Raw genomic sequence first — 23977 nt, forward strand, 5'->3', positions numbered from 1 at the left:
CTTCGCGTTCAGGGGCGCGCTGTTGCCTCGGAGAGTCCCCGCCGGTCCGGGCGGAGACATCACCAGCTGGTTTCCGCCCGGCCACTGGCCTCGGAGCCTCCGCCATCAATGGCGCGCCGTCGCCTTGGCGGGTCCCCGCCGGTCCGGGCAGAGGTGTCACCAGCTGGTCTCCGCCCGGCCGCTGGCCTTCGAGCCTCCGCCCTCAGTGGCGCGCCGTTGCCTCGGAGGGTCCCCGCCGGTCTAGGCGGAGACATCATCTGTAGGTCTCCGCCCGGCCGCGCAGGAGCCATGCTGGCGCGCTTGCGCCCACCGCGAGCGCCCGCGCTCGAGTACCTGCGCACACTTGGGCAAAATCGTTTGTTTGGTTAGTTTAGAGATAAGGCTGCATCCGCCCGTAATGCCGGAGACGCCCGCCTGAGTGGTCGGCGGGGTGCGTGCCTGGCCTCGGCGGAGTCCGTGACGACCCCTCGAGCATGGTCGAGAAATCTCCCAGTCAGCGCCCGGTCTCCGCCCGCTCAAAGACGCCTTGGCGACACCCCGCTGCCAGGGGCCTTCGCCACCCGCCAGAAGCCATGCTACAACAGAAAACAAATGACAGCTAGCAAGGTCTTCATTTTATAATACTACAATGTACAGCGCCAAAGTGAATGGTTTTTTCTTTCAAAAATAAACATAAAAAATTGTCAAATTTGTCATTATTAAATAGAAAGACATAACCTAATGCCTTAAGAATGAGGCTGAAGCTAGGAGGATACAACAAGAAACTCACCATTGAAGTCAACTTCGTTGAGATCACCCATGTGAGAAGCCAGCCAGAGTGCGTACAACTTGTAGACTACACAAAGTAAATGTCCTTATCTCCATGGCCACAGAAGCTGCTGTTTAGCATAAACAGGAAACTGGAAACAGAAACCCATCACAGATCTGGTCATCAAGTTCTTAGAGTCTCAAGCACATGGCTGGGCTAATTGCATCTGGAATCGTCAAGTGGACTGCAAGCAAGCTTTCTTCTCTAGTTTCTGCACCAGTTGGGACATCACCCTCCGACCCCGATGAAGGGCAATCTGCTTTTGAGGACCTCCGGGAGCTGCGAAGGTCAATGATAATGATCCAGCGGACACTCGATGAATCAGCTGAGGGCAGCATCAGAGGTGAAGCAGAGAGGCTGCGCCTACGCGAGCTGCAGCAGTTTGTCTTTGATGCCCAGGATGCTGTTGACCAGTACAAATATGAGCTGCTGCGGCGAAGGATGGAAGATCAAGACAGGCAAGGTGATGGAAGCAACAGAAGTAGTCGCAAACGCAAGGGCGAAAAGAAGGTACTGCTCCTTCCATCTCGCGTGTGCATGCGTCTCTTTGGTTGATCTGCTCAACACTTGTGATTAGTAGGGTGGGCCACTGGTCTATTTAATCACCTATACAAGAGAACAGAAGTTAGATTAGTAACATGCTTTCTGATATTTCCGGTGCCAAAAAGTTATGTGCATGGCATATATACTTTCTTCCATGCTATGCAAGCTGAATCAGATATGTTCTAGACAAAACAAGTCTATTTGAGATGGTTAGGCAGATGAGAAGAATTATTCAACGGTTTTCTTATTTGTACTGTTCCCATCCATAAAATATGTTAATTGCAAATGAAATATAAATGAATAATCATATTGTTAGAACTTACTTACAGGAACCAGAAGCAGACCCTATTCCAGTTCCTGTTCCTGATGAGTTAGCAACAAGGGTTAAAAAGATTCTAGAGAGGTTCAATGAAATAACAAGGGCATGGAATGACCTCCAGATGGATGAGAGTGATGCACCCATGCTGGAAGATGACAATGAATTGTTCCCTCTGCCGACCAACCCACATGTAGATGAACTAAACATCGTTGGCAGAGAAGAAGACAAGGAAAGCGTCATCAAAATGTTAACAGCAGGTGTCAATGCTGATGCAGGGACGCTTTCTGTCCTCCCTGTTATTGGTATGGGAGGAGTAGGCAAGACAACACTAGCTCAACTAGTGTACAATGATCGAAGGATCTCTAAATACTTCGACATCAAGGGCTGGGTACATGTATCTCCTGAGTTTAGTGTCAAGAACTTGGCAAGTAAGATCCTCATGTCATTTTCAAGAAGACAATGTGAGGCAATGGAAATGGATGATCTCCAAGATGCACTGATGGAGCAAGTTGAGGGAATGAAATTCTTGCTTGTTCTTGATGATGTGTGGAATGAGGACAGGGACCTTTGGAACACTTTACTGTCTCCTATGCTAAGTGCTCAACTGGGAATGATCCTACTAACCACCCGTAACGAATCTGTTTCGAGAGCTTTCCAAACCATGCCTCCCTACCATATAAGCTTCTTATCAGTTGATAAATCATGGATCTTGTTTAAGCAGCTGGCCTTTGCCATCATTGTTCAAGATACCCATGGTGACTTTGAAGAAACTGGCAAGAAGATTGTGGAAAAGTGTGGAGGGTTGCCATTGGCAATAAAAGCAATTGCAAGTGCTCTTCGCTTTGAGCCTACCGTGGAGAGATGGAAGGAGGTACTGAATAGTGAACAGTGGGAGTTACCAGGAAATGAAGACCATGTCCTGCCAGCTCTGAGGTTGAGCTATGATCGGATGCCGAAGCACCTTAGACGGTGTTTCATTTTCCTCACCTTGCTTCCAAGAAGATACCTTTTCTTGAAAGATAATGTCATAAATCTTTGGATGTCACTGGATATCCTCAAACAAGGTGGTCGCAGACGCCTTGAAAATATTGGCTGCTTATACTTTGATGACCTGATGCAAAGAACTATGATACAGCAGACCAAATCTGATGATGAATTGGACTGCTTCATGGTGCATGATCTTGTCCATGACCTGCTACAGTTCGTTGCAGGTGAAGATTTCCTGAGAATAAACATCCAGCATTTCCATGAAGTAGACCAAGGTTATCGGTATTTATCTTTAGTTGTTAGTTCTTCTGATATAAATGTAATGTTGCAATCTGCTAAGATTCCAGAAGGCCTCAGAGTACTTCAAGTTGTCAACTCAACAGACAATTCACATTGCTATTCCAAGTTGTTCTCCTTTAATATCAATGTGATAATTCCTGACCCACTATGGCAAAGTTTCCAGCAACTGCGAGTTTTAGATTTCAGTCACACTGGACTGAAGACCTTGCCAGATTCAATTGGAGACTTGAAACTTTTAAGATACCTTTCTCTATTCAAGACAGAAGTTACAAGTATTCCTGATTCTATTGAAAATCTGCACAATCTTAAGGTCTTGGATGCAAGAACCTACAGCCTAACTGAGATTCCCCAAGGAATCAAGAAATTAGTCAGTCTCCGCCATTTCCAGTTAGAAAAACGGTCCCCGTTATGCATGCCAAGTGGGGTTGGACAACTGAAGAAATTGCAGTCCTTGTCAAGGTTCAGCATTGGAAGTGGGAGCTGGCATTGCAACATTGCGGAGCTACATGGCCTTGTCAACATACGTCCAGAGCTGTCTATTACTGGATTAAGGAGAGTAAGCAGTGTAGATGATGCGCAAACTGCTAATCTGGTCAGTAAACAGCACCTGCTAAAGTTAACACTGGATTGGGCCGATGGATCATTGCCTAGTAGATGCAGACATCATTCCGGGGTTCAATGTGACCATGTACGTACACCCGAGTTTGAGGAGGCAATTTTTGAGAGCCTTCGGCCACATAGCAATCTGAAGGAGTTGGAGGTAGCCAACTATGGTGGCTACAGATATCCTGAATGGTTAGGGCTTTCTAGCTTCACCCAACTGACTCGAATAACTCTGTATGAGCAAAGTTCTGAATTTCTTCCTACACTGGGCAAATTGCCTCAGCTCCTTGAGCTCTCTGTGCAATGGATGAGAGGCGTTCGGCACATTTCAAAGGAATTCTGTGGGCAAGGTGATACAAAAGGCTTCCCTTCATTGAAGGATCTAGAGTTTGAGAACATGCCAGCTTGGGTGGAATGGTCTGGAGTAGATGATGGGGACTTCTATTGCCTCCACGAACTCAGAATCAAGGAATGCTTTGAGTTGAGGTATCTTCCACGTCCATTGTCTGCATCCTTGTCAAAATTAGTGATCAAGAACTGCGATAAGTTAGTCAGGCTACCACATCTTCCAAACCTTTCTAGTTTGGTCTTAAAGGGAAAACTTAACGAAGAGTTGTTTTCTGACCTGGACTTGCCATTGCTGCGAGCATTGAAGGTGTCTCTTTCTCACAACATAGAGTACGTCGTTCTTAGCCAGAACCTGCCACTGCTAGAGCTCCTTGTGGTTCGTGCATGCCATAAGTTGCAGGAACTAGTGGGCCTTAGCAACTTGCAATCTCTCAAGCTGCTAAACATAATAGCGTGCCGAAAACTGCATCTCCCTTTTGACCAGCCTCTTCCCCAACAGCTTGAGCGGCTTACAATCTTGAAATGTCCGCAGCTACATGACTGGTTGGAGTTCCAAAATGCGCAACTCTATGATCAGGTATATTATGCCTTAGCTTGTTCAAATTTAATTTATTCGAAATTGTCACTTTTAGAAGGAAAAACATTGATTAATTTGCACTGCTAGCAGCTACTGTCTGACCATGAAAACGATGAAGACCGAGAAGCTCTTGAAATGCTGTGGGATGACACAGAAGATGAAGTTGAAGAAGAGTTCTTAGATATATCCGAGAATGATGATGATGCTGAATCAGACTTCGGGCCATCAGGTTTCAGTGTTGACGACGATGACCAGGAGGATTAGAGAAACTAAATAGACATAGAAATTACTGCTTCACTACAGAAAATGCAGATGGCTGTAAACATTTGATTATGTCATTTAGCACCCTGTGTGTTGATACTTTTCAGGATAACCATCTTTGATGTCCACCAGTTAGAAACAACACATTATCACTCAACAAACTTGGAACATTTGGTTGTCCTTGGTCTGTTCCGAGTGAAACCGCTCTATATATTACTGTTAGAAACCATTACAAATAGCTATACCTTTCAGTTCTTGTAGGTGCTCTGTCTCTGTTAGCTCTTCTAATCTTTCTAGTTTGGTCTGATTCCCTTTGTTTTCAGTTTTAATGATGGTTCCTAGTGAATTATGTCTAAATTAATGAAACATATTAGCTACTGTGTTCAGATTCCCGAAGAAGTTTGCCATCATCGAAGTGACAACACAAAGCTTTAAATTTTATCTTTCTGGGATAACACCAAATTTAAATAATGGACCAACTGACGTAAACAGATTTCAACTTACCTAGAAAGAAGAATGTACCTTGGAACATTGAGGTTGTGCTGTTAGTGTGAGCTTGTTTATGTATTTATTTTTTATCGATGCTTATTTGTTTTCATTCCTTTCGTATTTTATTCAAAGAAAAGTTTGCCTGGGGTTCGCCTTGTTTCATGTGTGGGAACAACCTTTGACTAGCACCCCACTGTACATGACCGCATCCTTTGGTGAAGGACCAAGAATGGCGACCAGAGGGGAAGCGAATGAGAGCCTCAAATTTATTTCAAAATATTCAGCCACTGTTCTAAAATCGACCCATAAAAGGCATACACGCAAAAACGATATAATCACGACCCAACTGGTGTCAAAAGTACCTAGATAAGTTCCATGGATCGGTAGAAAGCCAATGCAAAAGACAGAACTCGAATCGAAGCACGAACGCGCAAGAGGCTGAAGAAAACATCACTGCTACAGTACCACAGTTCAAAAATCAGAAACTCAACTGCCGGAAATGTTTCTGCTGGCAACAAATGCAGGGGTGGCGGACTGTCCGTGGGTGCACCCCCGAACAGTCCGGGACTCGTGAACCAGCACAGAAACAGATCGCCCGAAAATCACCATAACACAAAATCATCCGATTGCGGCCAAATCAAAACCAAGTGCCACAAATTTTAGACCAGATGATCACAAGGCAGTAGGTGAGCTATCTCTAAAAGATCATCGCCCGAAACTTAGCCAATCGATGGGGTTTTTAAATCACATGACGAACACCGGTTATTCACCCCAAGAACATGAATCGCCCCGATCTAAACATGAATCGCCCCGATCTATGAACTCGTGAGGATTCAATCAAATTTCTTCGATGGAAAGGATCAACTCACGTCCTATTTCATTTCAAATCAATCGGTTTGATCCAAAACAACCTCAAATCGACAAATCGAGGCAAAACGGGATAGGGAGAAAAACAAGATCGCGAAGAACACAAAATGCGATTCACATGAACACAGCTCAAATCTTGAATCCCGGAGGACAAGAGGAGGTAAGGACCTTCATTCCCACACAAATCACAGGTTCATAAACTCATATTACACTACCATGAGATGGATCATTTGAGGATCTCTAAAGCAACCCTAGAATGAGAGAGAGGGAGAAGTTCTGAAAATGAAAAGCTAGAAAGGTAAATGCTGTTTGGGGGCAGCCCCCTGTTATTTATCAGGGCCTTTTCACAATCCCAAATTGCTCCTAAATAATTAGAGCAAACCACCTAGCCCGCGGGGCATATGGTCCAACTCAGATGACTGCTGATCTGATGGTCACGCGCCTTTCATGACTTAGCTTCGCCTCGACGCAAGCCTCGCGATGACGCCACGTGCCGCCTCCGATTCCTTGCCGGAACCGCACCCGAATTTTGAGGCCCAAATCCGAAAACCGTCCACCCGGTGGTTTTGAGGCTCAACCCACCAAACCGCCCGCGAGTAGCGTACTCCATATGCATCGCCCGCAACTCGACGCGTGTCACCGCCGTCCTCGACTGCCTGGCCGCCAAGTCTTCCAGAGCATCCGCTCGACTTGCTCGACTGTCGTCTTAACTCGATCAACATGGTCCACCATGTACACTTGCACTTGTCGATGTCCCCAAGTGTTAGCCACCGCGGCAGGTCACCTGACCTCCTGGTCCCTCGGTCCAAGCCTCACGTCCGTCCTTCACTGCTCCCAGTCCATCGGCACGGCACGTCCCTACTTGACCTTCACCTCGCCATCGACCACCACCTCCGAGGATCTATACCTGCGCACCACAAGCCAAGAGACATGTCGCACAACCCAACTCATGCCATGGTTAGTTCACAAACTCAACCTAAGACGCGAATCACGTTGACAATCACTCATCACAAATCGAACCACAAGGGCACATATCAACCTGGTGTTCGCATTTGGTCCAATCCCACTTTGCTAGACATGGATCAAACTTCTGTGCTGACTTCTATGCCCATGTGTTGAGCAGTGATCCAAACCCTAGCAAATGATGGCAAATTTGATGGGCATGACCAAATTTTGGCTTGGCTAAGTAAGACAGCACACCAGAGTCCCCTGGTCCTCGTGTTCATACTCAAGAGGTCCTTGATGTCAAAAAGATAAATTTGAGAAGTTTTTTAGGCCATTCGGAAGGTCCTCAGACTCAAGAAGCCCTCGAAGGAAGCTGAGCTAGATCAGTTTGTCGAGGGTGGGGGTGTGTACTAGAACCAGACCCCCAGGTTCAATGCCTCATCTAGTGAACTTGGGTGCCTATTTTATTCTTAATAAAAATACCACATAGTCCCTCCTAGGTTGGTCTAGTTTTTCAAGAAGCCCTCGAATTCGACATCGAACTTAAGAAGTCACTAAGCTCAAGAAGGCCTCACCCTAGATGTAGGGCTCAAGAAGCCCTCAACATGAAAGATCCTTCAGCATAAGAAGTCCACACCCTCAACATCAGGCATTAGAACTCCTCACCCGACAATGGGCTAAAGTTGCCATCGACCTTCGAGAAGTCATCGGTCTAGAGGCTGAGAAATTGGCAAAACTAGTGCTATAGTGAATTAAAAACAGATATTTAAATAATCATTTGAAATTCCTGCAGAAGTTTGTCACTATCAGAATGACAAAAACAGAGCTTCAGATTTTGGCATTTGGGTAACTCCAAATTAAAATGGTGAACAAACCAACAAAAACAGATAAAATTCGTACATGTAGATCTTGGACTTATTAGGATTGAAAATTGTGGCTTGGAACAATAACTAGATGACGCAGGACGAGTTCACCAAGCAAATGCAAGTGTTAGAATTAATTACCTCTTAGCTGTAATCTCTTAGTCCTATGCGCCACCTCCAGGCTGGCCAGGCCCTTTGGGCTCTCTCTACTCTCCTATATATATGTGTAACTCCTCCTGTAATCAAGTCAAGTAATCTAAGCCTATTGGCCTTCCACTATCATGGTATCAGTCTAACTTCCGACTCCTCTGCTTCCGCTCTTCTCGGCGCCCGCCTCGAGCCGCGCCCGCTCCTTCACTTCTCGCGCGCGCACCTCGGGTCGCGCCCGCCCCGCGCGCCCGGAGACGCCGCGACCCGCGACCCTTCCCTGCCGCCGGCGTGCCCGGAGCTGCCCCCATCGACGCGCCTGGTGCCGCCACAGCCACGCGTCCATGGCTTCTTCGACCTCCGGCGCCTCCGCCGCGGCTACCGCGATCAAGCTTCGTGATGAAGCTTTCGCCGCCGCCCAGAAGCTGGAGGAGGAGGCCGCCTCCCTGCACTCCACCAACACCGAACGCAGCCAGCAGCTTCAGACGGAGGCCGACCTCCTCAAGTCCGCTGCTGCCGCTCAGGATCGCGTTCGTGCCGCTGCTGACGCCCTCGAGAAGGAGCGCGCGCAGGACGACGCCCTGGAACAGTAGGCCGCTGCCCTCCGGGGCCGTCTCCGCACGGACTCCCTCCACGACGACGACTCTCAGGACGGCGGCGATCACTTCATCAACTCCAACGCCGCGACCATCGCTCATCTGCACAGCCAGGTTGCCGCTGTCCAGAACATCAAGAACTTGATTCCGATCGTTCTGGACCTCCAGTCCTCCAACTACTCCAGGTGGCGTGGCTACGTCCTCCTCATCCTCGGCCGCTTCGCTTTGAAGGACCACGTCCTCAGTGACGCCTCCCGCTTCAACGATCCAGCGTGGTCCCGCATGGACTGCGTGGTCGTCTCCTGGATCTTCAACACCATCTCCACTGACCTTTTGGACGTCATCCACGAGCGTGACGACATCTCCGCTCGGGCAGCATGGCTCGGCATTGAACAACAGTTCCTGAACAATCGCGAGTCACGCGCCATGCTCCTCGACGCTGAGTTCCGCACCATCACCCAGGGCGGCCTCTCCATCGACGACTACTGCCACAAGATGAAGGGCATGGCTGATGCCCTTGCCGATCTTAGCGAGCCCGTCCATGACCGTACTCTGGTGCTGAACATACTGCGAGGCCTCAATGAGCGCTTCCAGCTCATGTCGCAGTTCATCACGCGCCAGAAGCCGTTTCCCTCCTTTGCAGACGTCCGCGCCGACCTGCGCCTGGCCGAGCTTAACATGGCACCTCCCTCGGCACCTCCATCGGCTCTCGTCGTCTCTTCGTCCAGCAAGCCACCTGCTGTAGGGTCGAGATGGCGGACTAGAGGGGGGTGAATAGTCCTTTCTAAAAATAATCGCGTCGGCTAACCGAAACAAGTGCGGAATTAAAACTATTGGTCTAGCCAAGACTACACCCTTCTATTTATGTTCTCTAGCACCTTTCAAAGATACTAATTAAGCAACAAATGTGCTGGGCTAGCTAGAGCTCACCTAACCAATTCTAGAAGCAAGGTCACACAAACCTATGCCACTAGTACTTTAAGCAACAAGGGAGCTTCTACACAAGCAAGTAAGCAAAAGCACAAAGCCACCTAAGCTCACTTAGCAATGCTCAATAACAAGGCAACCAATGCCAAATTAGAGAGCGCAAATACTTAGCTACACAAACTAAGCAAAGTGACTAACAAGGTTGCACAAACCTAATTAGCCACGCAAGGGAGCTACTTCTATGCTACACAAGCAAGAAGGTAACTAGTAAGCTACACAAGCTAACTAGTTACAAGAGCAACTACACAAGCACAATATAAATGAAAGTAATTACAAGCTTGTGTAACGAGGATGCAAACCAACGGGAAGAACAAGGTTGACACGATTATTTTTCTCCCGAGGTTCACGTGCTTGCCAACACGCTACGTCCCCGTTGTGTCGACCGCTCACTTAGTAGTTCGGTGGCTAATTGGCATCACCCGCCAAGCCCGCACGTCGAGCACCGCACGAACCTACCCCGAAAATGAGGGTAGCTCAATGACACGCTCAACTAGAGTTGCTCTTCGCGGCTCTCGCGGGGCGAGCACAATGCCCCTCACAAAGCGCTTCTCCGGAGCACCGCACAAGCTTCTTGCGGGCTTCGACGGAGACCACCACCAAGCCGTCTAGGAGGTGGCAACCTCCAAGAGTAACAAGCACCACCGGCTTGCAACTCGATCACCTAGTGCCACTCGATGCAACCTCACGATGCAATCACATTGGACTCGCTCTCTCACACAATCGAATAATCACTATCAAGTGTATGTGAGATGGAGGGCTCCCAAGCACTACTACACAAGCCACCAAGGCTGTAGTGTGCTCAGCTGCCGGCCCAAGGCCGACCATGGCTTCTATTTATAACCCCACGAACAAATAGAGCCGTTACCCCTTCACTGGGCAAAAGTCGGGACGACCAGACGCTCCGGTCCGATCGACCGGACGCTGGACCTCAGCGTCCGGTCGTGCGATGCACGACACGTGTCCCCTGCTTCAAATACTATTCGTCCGTTCTCAACGGTCATCTGTCGACCGGACGCAGCAGCTTGAACTGACCGGACGCAGTAACCCCAACGTCCGGTCGTTTCCAGTAAGGTACCAGACATGACCGGACACGTCCGGTCGGTCGCGATCGGACGCACCACCAGTGTCCGGTCACTTCTAGCTCTCTGCTCTGCCTGCATCATCACACGTCACCCTAACCGGACGCACACAACCAGTGTCCGGTCACTTCCAGCGCCAGCGTCCGGTCGATGACCGACGCCTGCCCGCTGACTGCCACAACTGACCGGACACTGGAACCCAGCATCCGGTCACTACGTGACCAGTGTCCGGTCCACACTGTGAGACCCTATCTTTTCGGAACAGGGCGCCGATGGCACCGTCGGACTGTCCGCACTCTACGGGCGGACACTCCACCGGTGGAGTTCCGAACCCTTCTCACCTCTGTCCCATCGCCGAGTTGATCCACATCAACTCTAACTTCATCTCCTTTGTAAATGTGCCAACACCACCATGTGTATGTATGTTAGCATTTTCACAATCATTTCCAAAGGATTAGCCACTCAACTTGCCACACCACTCAATCCTAGCGACGATGCAAAGTTAGATCACTCAAGTGGCACTTAGATGACCGATATGCAAACAAGTTTGCCCCTCTTGATAGTACGGCCATATATCATAAATCCGGTCACAAACTTCTCTACACACCTATGACCGGTGAAATGAAATGCCCTAGGTTATACCTTTGCCTTGCGCATTCCATTCCATCTCCTCCAATGTCGATGCAACACATGCACCAACACAATCAACAATGATATGATCCACTTCATATCATCACATGATCATATTGGTTCATCGATCTTGACTTCACTTGCTTTTCACAGTTGCCTTCGTCCATCGGCGCCAAGTCTTGCTTAAGCTTCACCGCCACGCGGTCCATCGCTCCAAAGCCTCCAACTTGCCCTTCACGCTTGCAACCGGTCCATCAAGCCAAGTCTTGTCTTATCTTCTCCATCTTGATCACATGATTCAATGTCATGTCTCATGTGCAATGAGCTCCTTCATCATCACATGTGTGAGTTTTGCAACATCTCCAAGCCATTTTCACCTTCATGGCATATGTTGCTCACACACATGTACCTATGGACTAATCACCTGTGTATCTCACATAAACATAATTAGTCCACCTAGGTTGTCACTCAATTACCAAAACCACACAAGGATCTTTCACCTGCATCCCAGCCGGCCTCTGGGTCTGCAACCCCGCGTCCTCAATAGAACGCCGGGGGGGGGGGGGGGGGGGTTCGTCTGGTAGTGGCCGTGGCCGGCGTTGTCGTGGCGGCCGTGGCCAAGGCGGCTCGAACAGTGGCTCACCAGGTGGTTTCCAGTGGCCCTCCTTCCTCAACGCGTGGACCGGGTCCATCCACATGTGGCCCGGGTCCACTACCGGTGGCCCGGGTCCACTACCGGTGGCCCTCGCGGTCCACCTCCCCACATCGGCCCACCTCCGTCGCAGCAGCTGCAGCAGCACGCTCTGGTGGCCGGCGTGCCTCCAACCTACTACCCTTCGGCTCCTGGGACATACCACCAGGTGCCCACCCAGGAGTCTCATCCTGCCTGGACGCTAGCTCCACCTCTGACGCCTCCTGCTTGGTCACCGTGGGATCCCCAGTCCCTCGCCAACGCCTTCAGCACCGTCACCCTCACCCCGCCACCGAACTCCTCAGACTGGGTGATCGACTCGGGTGCTTCGTCTCACATTGCCTCCAACCTTGGTATGATTATCGTATCTTCATCCTCCTCTTTTCCTTCCTCCATTGTTGTGGGAAATGGCGCCACTCTCCCGGTTGTTGGCACCGGATACTCCACTCTTCCTGGCCCTTTCCGTCTTAACAATGTCCTTATAGCTCCTGACATCATCAAAAATCTTCTTTCTGTTCGCAAGTTCACTACTGATAACTTTGTTTCTGTGGAGTTTGACCCTCTTGGTGTCTCTGTGAAGGATCTCCGTACTAGGAACACCCTCCTTCGATGTAACAGCTCAGGCCTCTCTACACCTTGCAACTCCCATCGTCGCCTTCTGATCCTTGTGCTCTTATGGCCACTCCTTCTCCAACTACCTGGCATCGTCATCTCGGCCACCCCGGCAGGGCTGCTCTTCAGAGTCTCGCCCAGTCATCTTCCATTATCTGCAGCAAGTCTACAGATGACTCCATCTGCCATGCCTGTTAGCTTGGGCGCCATGTTCGCTTGCCTTTTACTAGTTCCTTGTCTAGAGCACCTAAAAATTTCGATCTGATACATTGTGACCTGTGGACATCCCCTATTGTCAGTGTATCCGGATTTAAATATTATCTTGTTATTCTCGATGATTGCTCTCATTTTCTTTGGACTTTTCCTCTTCGCTTAAAGTCCGACACTTTTACTGTCCTCTCCAATTTCTTCGCCTCTGTGCACACTCAGTTCGATTGTACCATCAAATCCGTGCAATGTGACAACGGTCGTGAGTTTGACAACTCTGCGTCTCATGCTTTCTTCCTTGCCAAAGGTGTTTTTCTTCGCATGTCATGCCCCTACACCTCGCAGCAAAATGGCAAAGCCGAACGCATGCTTCGCACCACCACCAATGTCACCCGCACCCTGCTCTTCCAAGCGTCCATGCCCCCTCCTACTGGGCCGATGCACTTGCTACTGCCACCCACCTCATAAATCGCCTCCCCACCAAAACGCTGAACATGAGCACTCCTTTCTTCGCACTCTATGGCACTCACCCTTCCTATCATGACCTTTGGGCCTTCGGGTGCACCTGCTACCCTAATCTCACCGCTATCACTCCTCACAAACTTGCCCCATGCTCTTCTTTATGCGTTTTCATTGGCTACTCTCCCGATCACAAGGGTTACAGGTGCCTCGACCTCGCCACAAACCGTGTCATCATCTCTCATCACGTTGTTTTCGACGAAACAACGTTCCCTTTCTCACTTCGTCGGCCCTCACCGCCTACACACGAACTGAATTTTCTAATTGATGACGACCCTCCGCCAGTCCCTTTTCTCCCTGCAGGTACCCCTGGAGTCGCTGCCACCCTCCCAGCACCTGCCCCTCTGCGGGCCCCCTCCCAGCCGGTGTCTTCAGTCACCTCGACACCTGGACCGGGCACACCAGCATCCAGGTTTCCTCCGCCGGGCTTCACCATACCCAAACCAATGGGCGCCTCGGTGCCCACTCCAGCGTCCCGGTCTCCTCCACCCGGTTTCACCGCACCCATGGCGCCCCCTCCACCGGCGCCCGCTATACATGTGCCCCCGGCTTCCTCCTTCAGCAAGCCAGCCGTCGTCCACGTCTACATCCGGCGTGCCCCCACACCCAGCTCGCCACCTAAGTCCCCCGCCGGGGCTCCTCCTCGACGCTCCGGCATGATTCCCTCTCCACCGCGCTACGTCAAGAGTGGTCCTTCACTGCCAATAGGAGCCGTCTCCATCCCGCCACTCGCCAACTCTCATGGCATGGCGACCCACGGGAAGTCTGGATACATGCAGCCTCGCCTTGCTCTACACACCGAGGCTCTGTCCCCACTGCCGTGGTCCTATCGTGACGCTCTTGCTAATCCGCAATGACGTCAGGCCATGGAAGAAGAATTTGCTGCCCTCTTGGACAACCACACTTGAGATCTCGTTCCTCAGCCTACCAAGGAAAATGTGGTCACCGGAAAATGGATCTTCAAACACAAGTTTCATGCTGATGGCTGCTTGGACAGATACAAGGCTCGTTGGGTGCTCCGTGGGTTCACACAGCACCCCGGAGTTATTACGATGAGACTTTCAGTCCCGTCGTCAAGCCCGCTACGGTTCGCACCATCCTCACTCTGGCTCACTCTCGGGATTGGCCCATCCATCAACTTGATGTGAAGAACGCCTTCCTCCACGGGACTTTGTCAGAAATTGTGTATTGCTCTCAACCCACTGGTTTTGCTGATCATGCTCTTCCTGGACACGTCTGCAAGCTCAATCGATCCCTCTACGGCTTAAAGCAGGCACCGCGAGCATGGTACAGCCGGTTTGCCTCTTTTCTGCTCTCACTGGGTTTCACTGAAGCTAAGTGAGACACCTCTCTCTTCATCTATCGCCGTGGCACCGCGACAGTCTACTTGCTTCTATATGTGGATGATATTGTCCTTACAACCTCCTCTGAGCAGCTCCTACACCGTGTGATTGATGCACTGAAGGAGTTTGCCATGACTGATCTCGGTCCCCTGCACCACTGTCTTGGCGTGGCAGTTCAGCGACAAAGGGATACTCTCTTTCTCTCACAACGACAGTACACTCTAGACATTCTCACTCGACACGGCATGAGCGACTGTAAACCATGCTCTACCCCTGTCGACACTTGTGCCAAAGTGTCTGCTGATGGCGGCCCTTCTGTTGATGATCCTACAGCTTACCGCAGCCTTGTGGGAGCTCTTCAGTACCTGACCTTCACCCGGCCTGACATTGCATACGCTGTCCAACAAGTCTGCCTACACATGCATGATCCCCGGAAAGTTCATCTTGTTGCTACCAAGCGGATTCTTCGCTACCTTCAGGGCACTATCGGCAAGTTTAGTGGTACAAGTGTTCTGTTCATCCACAGATCCAGAGATTGCAACCATTCAAGCAGCTGAAATATTTTGACTGTAGTTGATGCACCTTTCTCGAGGTACCTGGACACAGTAAGTTCTTGTTATTTCCAAAGTTATTCATGAAGTCGAATGACATGTTTCCAGTATCCAAAATTTTACTATATTTGTTTGTTGAAATTTCCCTTAATTGCTTGATCTGATTCATCTATTTAAACCAACATATAGGGATCCAGTTTGTCACATTATCTTGTGCACGAATTTCATGTGCAATAAACTTTCAAACCACAAAGACTGTCGTGTTATTCATTTAGACTGTCACGTTATTCATTTAGAAATAGCAGTCTCTTAAATGTAGCTTCAATCAGTTCAAAAATAATAGTAAAGACATAAAGTTTTAATATTATGTAATTGAATATATTGATACAATTCCTATGTGACATATCTAAATACTGGTTCAGAAACAACTCAAGCCAGAGTACAGTGCTTAAACAGTAGGAACAAACCACCAGAACTTGTATCAAGGCATCAAACATAAATTAGTGGGGACCGCCTATGTGCAGTGCAGGGCAAAAATGTTATTATAGGATTAATAGTAAAGTCTGACATTCATTAGTTACAGAAAAAATTAGTGATGCAATGTCAAATTAAAGTGGGGACCGCCTATGTGCAGTGCAGGGCAAAAATGGGTTCAACAAGTCTCTGTAGCTGAAATATCACCACAATATATAACACAATACTCGATGGATTCTCTGAAAATTTAAGTGGGCATTCAGTGTGCAGTTTGGCAAACCAGCTTTGGGCCACTAAAAGAACAGACGAAAGTGTGGTCAAAAGAAGTACAAGCCTCCATGTGAGATGGTACCAGAAACAATAAGCTGTCTTGCGAGCGTTGCTATATCATAGAGCAAAGTCAACACACTCCGACTTCAGAGTTATACCAGCTTTTAAGCGTGATTTGTGATTGGAAGCCATCTTATAGCTTGACCAACTCAAATTCTTCCACCCAGCAGAGAGGAGCAGAAGAGAGATGGCTGGTCTGATTGCATCTGGAGTTATCAAGTGGACAGCAAGAATGCTTCCTTCCTTGGTTTCTGCACCGATTGGGTCATAGCAATCTGATGAGCAGCAAACTTCTGCAATCAGCGATGTGCAGGCACTGCAGAGGACGATGGCTACTGTCCAGCGCACACTTGGGGCAATGGATGAGGATAACATCAGAGATGAGTCTGGAAGGCTTCGCTTGAGGGAGCTCCAGCAGTTTGCCTATGATGCACAGGATGCTATTGACGAGTACAAGTTTGAGCTGCTGCGTCGTATGATGGATGATCCAAACAGTAGTGGTGAAGACAGAAGTACATGTAAGCGCAAGCGCAAGGGAAAAAAGGAGGTACATGCAGTTCTGCTTCTCTGACACTTATTTTCATAGTTCATACTGATCAAACCTTTATTAGATGATTGTCAAATCACATACAAAAACATAGCAGAATTTGCTATGGTACCTTCAACTCAAAACACTAGAATCATGGATAGAAACTACTTAATTGAGATGTGAGCAAGACAAACGAGATTAAGTGCCTGTTTGGATACACATAGCTAGTTACTAGTTGGGGCTAAAAATTAGCCCAAATTAGCTATGGTTGTTAGTACAACTAGTTGAAGACTTGGCTACAAAATTAGCCCACCTATTAGCTCTCCCGTTTGGATGCACTAGAGCTAATTTTTAGCTAGCTAGCAATTAGCTCATGTATCCAAACAGGCCCTAAGGCCAGTGAAACTTTTAATGGCACTCACTAATACTGAAATTACTAAATATTGAACGAGTTATGATTACAAACAATAAATATCAGTTTTCATTTTGACCAATAAAGTATTTCATATTCAGGAACCTGAAACAGACCCTGTGGTGGTTCCAGTACCAGATGAAATGGCTCTCAGGGTAAAAAGAATTCTAGAAAGATTTAAGGAGATCACTAAGGCATGGAATGATCTCCAACTGGATGAGGCAGATGCACCATTGAGAGAAGATGAACAAGACTTCCTGCCAATGCCAACAACCCCACATGTTGATGAACCCACTGTCATTGGAAGAGATGATGACAAGAACAACATAGTCAAGATGTTGCTCTCAATGGACGGATCTCATGGAGAAAAAATTGCATCAATTCTTCCTATCATTGGAATGGGGGGAGTAGGGAAGACAACGCTTGCCCAACTAGTTTATAATGATCGAAGGATAATGAAGCAATTTGATCTAATGGGATGGATCCATGTATCGGAGAACTTCGATCTTAAAAACATTATGAGCAAAATTATCATGTCATTTACAAGAAAACCTTGTCAAATAACAGAACTGGACCAGCTAGAGTATATGCTAATGGATCAAGTTGCTGGCAGAAAGTTTTTACTTGTTCTTGATGATGTGTGGAGCAAAAGGAAGGACCTTTGGGATGCCTTGCTATCACCAATGTCAGCTGCACAATTAGGGGCAATACTTGTAACTACCCGCAATGTGAATGTGTCATCAGTTATCCAGACAATGGCTCCCTACCATGTGGGCTGCTTACCTTTTGATGAATCTTGGCAGATATTTAAGCAGATGGCCTTTGGTCACCTAGATCAAAATATAGAAAAAGCCTTTGAAGAAATTGGCAGAAAAATTGTTCAGAAATGTGGAGGCCTGCCTTTGGCAGTCGAAGCAATTGGAAGCGTGCTTCGCTTTGAGGAAAATGAGGAAAAATGGAGTGATATATTGGACAGTGAACTGTGAGACTTACCAACAGGGGAGGATACTGTGTTACCAGCCTTAAGATTGAGCTATGTCCGAATGCCGATTGACCTGAAATGGTCCTTTGTTTTGTTCACGCTGTTCCCAAAGGGGCACATTTTCATGAAGGAAAATGTTGTATATCTCTGGATATCTTTGGGCATCCTTAAGCAGAACAACCATAGACACCTTGAGAATATTGGGAATCAATACTTTGATGACCTACTGCAGAGAACTATGGTTCAGCGAGTACAAATTGATGGAGGACACAACTGCTTTACCATACATGACCTTTTCCTTGATCTGGCCAAATTTGTCTCAGGTGAAGACATTCGAAACTGGACACTCAACACATGCTGTATTTAAATGACGCATCACGTAATGTTAGGTACCTATCCTTTGCTGTGAGTTCTTCGGATCATACTAATTTGGACCTGCGTACCTTGCCAGTTAATGGAAGCATTAGGATACTTCAAGTTATAAATGCTATGGATGATAACAAGATGTACTATTCTTCTCTTTTCAAAAACAACAGAAGATGCTTCTCCAAGTTGTTCTCTCATCATATCAACATTACACTTCCTGAAGATCTAAGGGGTCTTCGACATCTGAGAGCCTTGGATTGAAGCCGCAGTTCATTGACATCGTTGCCAGAACCAATAGGAGAACTGAAGTTGCTTAGATACCTCAGTATTTTCCAAACACGAATTGCCAAGCTACCTGAATCTATCTGCGGTCTTTACAACTTGAAGGTTTTGGATGCAAGAACTAACATGCTTGGAGAGATTCCGCAAGGCATTCAAAAGTTGGTCAGCCTTCAGCACCTTAGTTTAGATCTCTGGTCTCCCCTATGCATGCCAAGAGGAATTGGGGAGCTGAAGCTAAAAACATTGACAAGGTATAGTGTTGGAACAGGGAATTGGCACTGCAACATTGCTGAACTACACCATTTGGTGAATATCCATGGAGAACTTTCCTTTACAGGGCTCAGCAGAGTGACCAACATCAATGACGCTCAGACAGCAAACCTGGTCAGTAAAAGACACCTGCAAATTCTGAGATTGGATTGGTCTGCTGGATTCTACGCTACCGAATGTGAGCACACTGTTAATGAGAATAATGCAACATCAACCCCAGAATTTCAAGAGGAGGTATTTGAGAGCTTAAAACCACAGAGGAACCTTGAGGAGTTGGAGGTAGTCAACTAGAGTGGCAACAAATATCCAAGTTGGATGGGTGATCCTGCCTTCTCACGTTTAGCCAAGGTGACTCTATGGAAGCAAAAATGCAAGTTTCTTCCAGCTCTTGGCCAACTGCCTCAGCTCCATGAACTTGTAGTCATCCATATGGAAGGTGTAGAGCGAATTGGGCAAGAGTTTTATGGCCAGGACTCCACAAAACGGTTCCCAGCTCTGGAGCTACTAGAGTTTCAGGACATGCCAAAATGAGTGGAGTGGTATGACATTGCTGAAAGTGATTTCCCTTCTCTTCGTGAGCTGAAAATCAAGGATAGCAATGAATTGAGAGTCCTTCCACAGAAATTGCCAGCTCATTTGAAGAAGCTGGTTATTACAAACTGTGAGAAGTTGATTAGACTACCGATTGCTCCTTCTCTCACTAGCTTAGTATTGAAAGGCAACATTCATGAAGAAACATTAAGTTGTCTGCATTTTCCACTCCTCAGGACATTAAAAGTCTGTTTCTTGAGAACAGCCAAGTTTATCAAACTTGAAAACATGCCAATGCTAGAGGGACTAGCTATTGTTGGATGCAGACAGCTATTTTCTGTAGCAGGATTGTCTAACCTCGAATCCCTCAGTCTTCTGAACATAAAAGGTTGTCCAAACCTGCATCTCCCTTTCGAGCCACTTCTGCAGAAGGTTCAACAATCTACTGTCACAAATTGTCCTCAGTTGCAGGAATGGACTGAGTGGCAGCAAGCTCAAATGCCAAAACATGAACATCAGGTATAGGCACATAGCTTCTCACTGATGTATTCAAAATTTTAAATTAATATCTCAAATTGTTGGTTGCTGGCCTCATTCATATAAATTTTTGAAAGAAAATTTGCATCATATAAATTGATTACTATCTTTCAAACGCAGTTACAAGAACCTGATGGTGCAAGCTACGATCAAGAGGTTCTCAATGCAATAGAGGATGACAGTGAGGATGACTTTGAAGGTGTCAGTGAAGATGAAGATGATTGTTTCTATGATAGCATGATGGATGTTGGAGAATCGAGTGGAATGGCCATTGATTGCAATAATGATAGTGACTGTTAGCATAGGCGCCTGATAGGGCTGTTATGGGCCTGGTGTTAAGGCCCATGCGGCTAGTGCCTTAGGGGTTAAGTTAGATTGATAAGGCAAGGATCACCGTTGATTGGGTGTTTCTATAAACCCTCCGGATCCTTGCCTATATGTACCCTGTACTCTTGATAATCCATCTATCAATCTAGAGACATATTTGCTCTCATGGTATCTGACGCCTAGGTCAAGGGACCTCTCTTCCGCTGCCTCCGCGCCGCCGACACTCCGTCGCGCGCGTCCACTCTCCCCCGCACCGGCTTCTCTTTGCCGTTCTGCACCCTCCCCTGCACCATGTCGCCTACCCCTCCCTCCTCTCCCAGGGTCACCGACGCCTCCTCTGCCACCATCCAGGACGACGCCATCGCCCAGCGCACCGCAGAGGAGCGCGCCAACGCTGCCGCCGCCGATGCCCAGCGCATCGAGCGCGAACGCGTGGCCGCCCGGGACGCAGCCCTTGCCCGCGCTCAGGAGGCCGAGGAGGAAGCCGCCGCCGCCGCGAAGGCCCACGACGAGGCCGCTCAGCGCGCCAGCTCTGCCCTGGCTCGCGCGGCCCAGGCGCGCGCGGCCGCTGCTGCCGCCATGGCGCCACCAGAATCTTCTGGCGCGAACCCTGGCGGCCCTCCTCCACCTCCTACCGATCTGCGCGCCGCCCTCCTCCATCATGAGGCCGTGGCTCTGCTGCAGCTCCACTCCCAGGCCGTCGCCGTGAACAACATCCGCAATCACATCACCACGGTCCTTGACGTCGACTCCGGCAACTTCAACCGCTGGCATGATCAGTTCTTGCTCATCCTTGGCAAGTTCTCCCTTCGGGATCATGTCCACGCAGAGCCTCCAGTCCCTATCTCTCCTACCTGGGATCGGATGGACTGCGTCGTCAAGGCCTGGATCATCGCCACCCTCACCGACGACTTGGTGGAGATCATCTCTGCCCAAGGCTCCACCGCACGCCATGCTTGGCTTGCCGTCGAGTCTCAGTTCCTCGGCAACCGGGAGGCTCGCTCCATCCACCTGGAGACGCGCTTTCGGAACTTCGTCCAGGGCGACCTCTCCGTCACCGATTACTGTCGCCGGTTGAAGAAGATGGCGGACGATCTCATCGCCCTCGGCGAGGTCGTGACTGACCGGACCCTTGTCCTCAACATCATTCGCGGTCTCAACGAGCGTTTCAGCCACGTCGGCACCCTCCTCCGTCGCACACGTCCCTTCCCCTCCTTCCTGGAGGCACGCGATGACCTCATCCTTGAGGAACTCACCTTGGAGAACAGGAAGGATGCTCCCGCCACCGCTCTCGCTGCTACCTCTACGGCGAACAGCACCGCCCCTGCGTCTTCCGGCTCGGGCTCCGGTAGCACTGGGGGTGGCTCCAAGTCCTCCAACAATCGCCGCAACAAGCGCAGCGGCGGCAAAGGCGGTGGCAGCACTGGAGGTGGTGGCGGTGGCCAGGGGCCGCGCCCCTATGCTGGTCACAACCAGCAGCAGCCCACCGGCCAGCAGCAGCAGCAGCCTACTTCCGGTGGACGCTGGCCCAGCTACTACAATCCCTGGACGGGCACCATCCAGATGTGGCCCAGAGGCCCCCGCCCTCCGCTGGCGCCGATCCCGGTGCCCCCTCATCTACAGGCGCAACAGCAGCAGGCGCAGCAGCAGGCGCTCCTCGCGCAGCAGCAGCAGGCGCTCGTCACCCACAGCCCGACTGCTGCCGCTGCACCCGACGGCGCCGCACACTGGGTCGCCCCCGGGTACTACAACCCCGTGGCCGGCCTTCCCTCCTAGGATCCGACGGCGCTTGCCTCCGCTTTCAGTACCACGTCCCTGACTCCACCTCCGTCCAGTGACTGGTACTTCGACTCAGGTGCTACCTCCCACATGACCTCTCAGTCCTCCTCTCTTTCACATATTCTTCCTTTGCGGTATCCTACTCCTTCATCTATTGTCGTAGGTAATGGGTCTATCATGCCTGTCACCGCCACTGGCTCCACAGAGTTGTCCTCTTTACGTCTTAATAATGTTCTTGTGTCACCACAACTTATTAAGAATCTCATCTCTTGTTCTGTGGAGTTTGACCCCGCTGGTTGTTCTGTGAAGGTTCTTCCCTCCCGGACCGAGATCGTCAGGTGCAATAGCTCCGGGCCGCTATACCCCCTGCGCCTACCTCCAGCTCATTCCCTTGTCGCCCAGGACTCCTCCCCGCTGTGGCACCAGCGACTTGGCCACCCCGGCCATGAGGCGTTGTCAAAGCTTGCGTCCAGCACCTCGCGTCATATTAGTGATTGTTCAGATTTGTGTCATGCTTGTCAGTTAGGGCGTCATGTTCGATTGCCCTTTCATTCGTCCACCTCTCGTGCATCTAGCAAGTTTGATCTTATTCACTGTGATCTGTGGACCTCCCCGGTTGTCAGTGTTTCTGGTTATAAATATTACTTGGTTATACTTGATGACTGCACTCATTACTTGTGGACATTTCCTCTGCGACTCAAATTTGACACTTTCAGCACGCTGGCCCAGTTCCTCGCCCACGTCTCCACTCAGTTTGACACACGTGTCAAATCTATCTAGTGCGACAATGGGAAAGAGTTCGACAATTCGAGCACTTGTCACTTCTTCCTCGCTCAGGGCATTCATCTTCGCATGTCCTGCCCCTACACCTCGCCTCAGAACGGTAAAGCTGAACGCATTATTCGTACCATTAATAATGTTGTTCGCTCACTGCTCTTTCAGGCGTCCATGCCTCCCTCCTATTGGGTGGAGGCCCTCTCCACTGCCACTGTCCTCCTCAACATATTGCCTACCAAGACTCTCCAGTTCTCTACGCCTCACTTTGCACTATTCGCAAAGCTGCCTACGTATGATCATCTTTGGGTCTTTGGTTGCAAGTGTTACCCCAACCTGTCTGCCACCGCTCCTCATAAACTCGCTCCTAGGTCTGCTCTATGTGTCTTTTTAGGCTACTCCGCCCACCATAAAGGATACCGCTGCCTTGACCTCTCCAGCAATAGAGTTATCATCTCCAGGCACGTCATCTTCGATGAAACGGCCTTTCCCTTTGCTGAGCGTCATGGTCCTAGCAATCCAGCGGAACTCGAGTTTCTTGATTTTACTGATGATGTTGTGCCAGCTCCTATTGGACCCTCGCACACGTTGTTTCCTGCAGGCATGTCTCCCAACACCTCCGATGTTCCTGCTGCCCCTGCCGGTCCTCGTGTGGCCGAGCTTGGGGCACTCCCCGGTGACACCAGCGCCCCTGCCAGTCTGAAAGGTCATTGTTTGGTTTTGGTAATTGAGTAACAACTTAGGTGGACTAATTGTGTTTATGTGAGATACACAGGTGATTAGTCCACAGGTACATGTGTGTGAGCAACATATGCCATGAAGGTGAAAATGGCTTGGAAATGTTGCAAAGCTCACACATGTGATGATGAAGGAGCTTAAATGCACATGAGACATGACATTGAGTCATGTGATCAAGGTGGAGAAGATCAAGACAAGACTTGGCTTGATGGACCGGTTGCAAGCGTGAAGGGCAAGTCAAAGGCTTTGGAGTGATGGACCGCGTGACGGTGAAGCTTGAGCAAGACTTGGCGCCAATGGACGATGGCAACGGTAAAGAGCAAGTAAAGTAAAGATCGATGAACCAATATGATCACGTGATGATATGAAGTGGA

The 23977-nt window shown here is 49.2% G+C and overlaps 2 protein-coding genes and 1 pseudogene across 2 annotated transcripts; all 3 read left to right on the plus strand.

Moving 5' to 3' along the window:
* The first annotated feature begins 643 nt into the window (after positions 1-643).
* LOC136536482 (putative disease resistance RPP13-like protein 1) lies at positions 644-4749 on the plus strand. Its single transcript, XM_066528763.1, has 3 exons — positions 644-1318; positions 1681-4485; positions 4576-4749. The coding sequence occupies exons 1-3, from the start codon at positions 956-958 to the stop codon at positions 4747-4749; spliced, it is 3342 nt and encodes a 1113-aa protein (XP_066384860.1). The 5' UTR covers positions 644-955.
* Positions 4750-8401: 3652 nt separating this feature from the next.
* Positions 8402-9427, plus strand: LOC136536483 (uncharacterized). Its single transcript, XM_066528764.1, has 2 exons — positions 8402-8646; positions 8839-9427. Exons 1-2 carry the CDS (start codon positions 8402-8404, stop codon positions 9425-9427), a joined length of 834 nt encoding a protein of 277 aa, XP_066384861.1.
* Positions 9428-15233: 5806 nt separating this feature from the next.
* LOC136536484 (putative disease resistance RPP13-like protein 1) lies at positions 15234-22088 on the plus strand (annotated as a pseudogene).
* The last annotated feature ends 1889 nt before the right edge of the window (positions 22089-23977 follow it).

Source organism: Miscanthus floridulus, chromosome 2 (assembly GCF_019320115.1).
Source record: "Miscanthus floridulus cultivar M001 chromosome 2, ASM1932011v1, whole genome shotgun sequence".
Taxonomy (NCBI): domain Eukaryota; kingdom Viridiplantae; phylum Streptophyta; class Magnoliopsida; order Poales; family Poaceae; genus Miscanthus; species Miscanthus floridulus.

Coding starts and splice junctions, on each gene's coding strand:
- LOC136536482 (XM_066528763.1), top strand. CDS start 956: ATGGCTGGGCTAATTGCATCTGGAATCGTCAAGTGGACTGCAAGCAAG. Junction 1,319..1,680: donor AACGCAAGGGCGAAAAGAAG/GTACTGCTCCTT, acceptor ACTTACTTACAG/GAACCAGAAGCAGACCCTAT. Junction 4,486..4,575: donor ATGCGCAACTCTATGATCAG/GTATATTATGCC, acceptor CACTGCTAGCAG/CTACTGTCTGACCATGAAAA.
- LOC136536483 (XM_066528764.1), top strand. CDS start 8,402: ATGGCTTCTTCGACCTCCGGCGCCTCCGCCGCGGCTACCGCGATCAAG. Junction 8,647..8,838: donor CAGGACGACGCCCTGGAACA/GTAGGCCGCTGC, acceptor CAACTACTCCAG/GTGGCGTGGCTACGTCCTCC.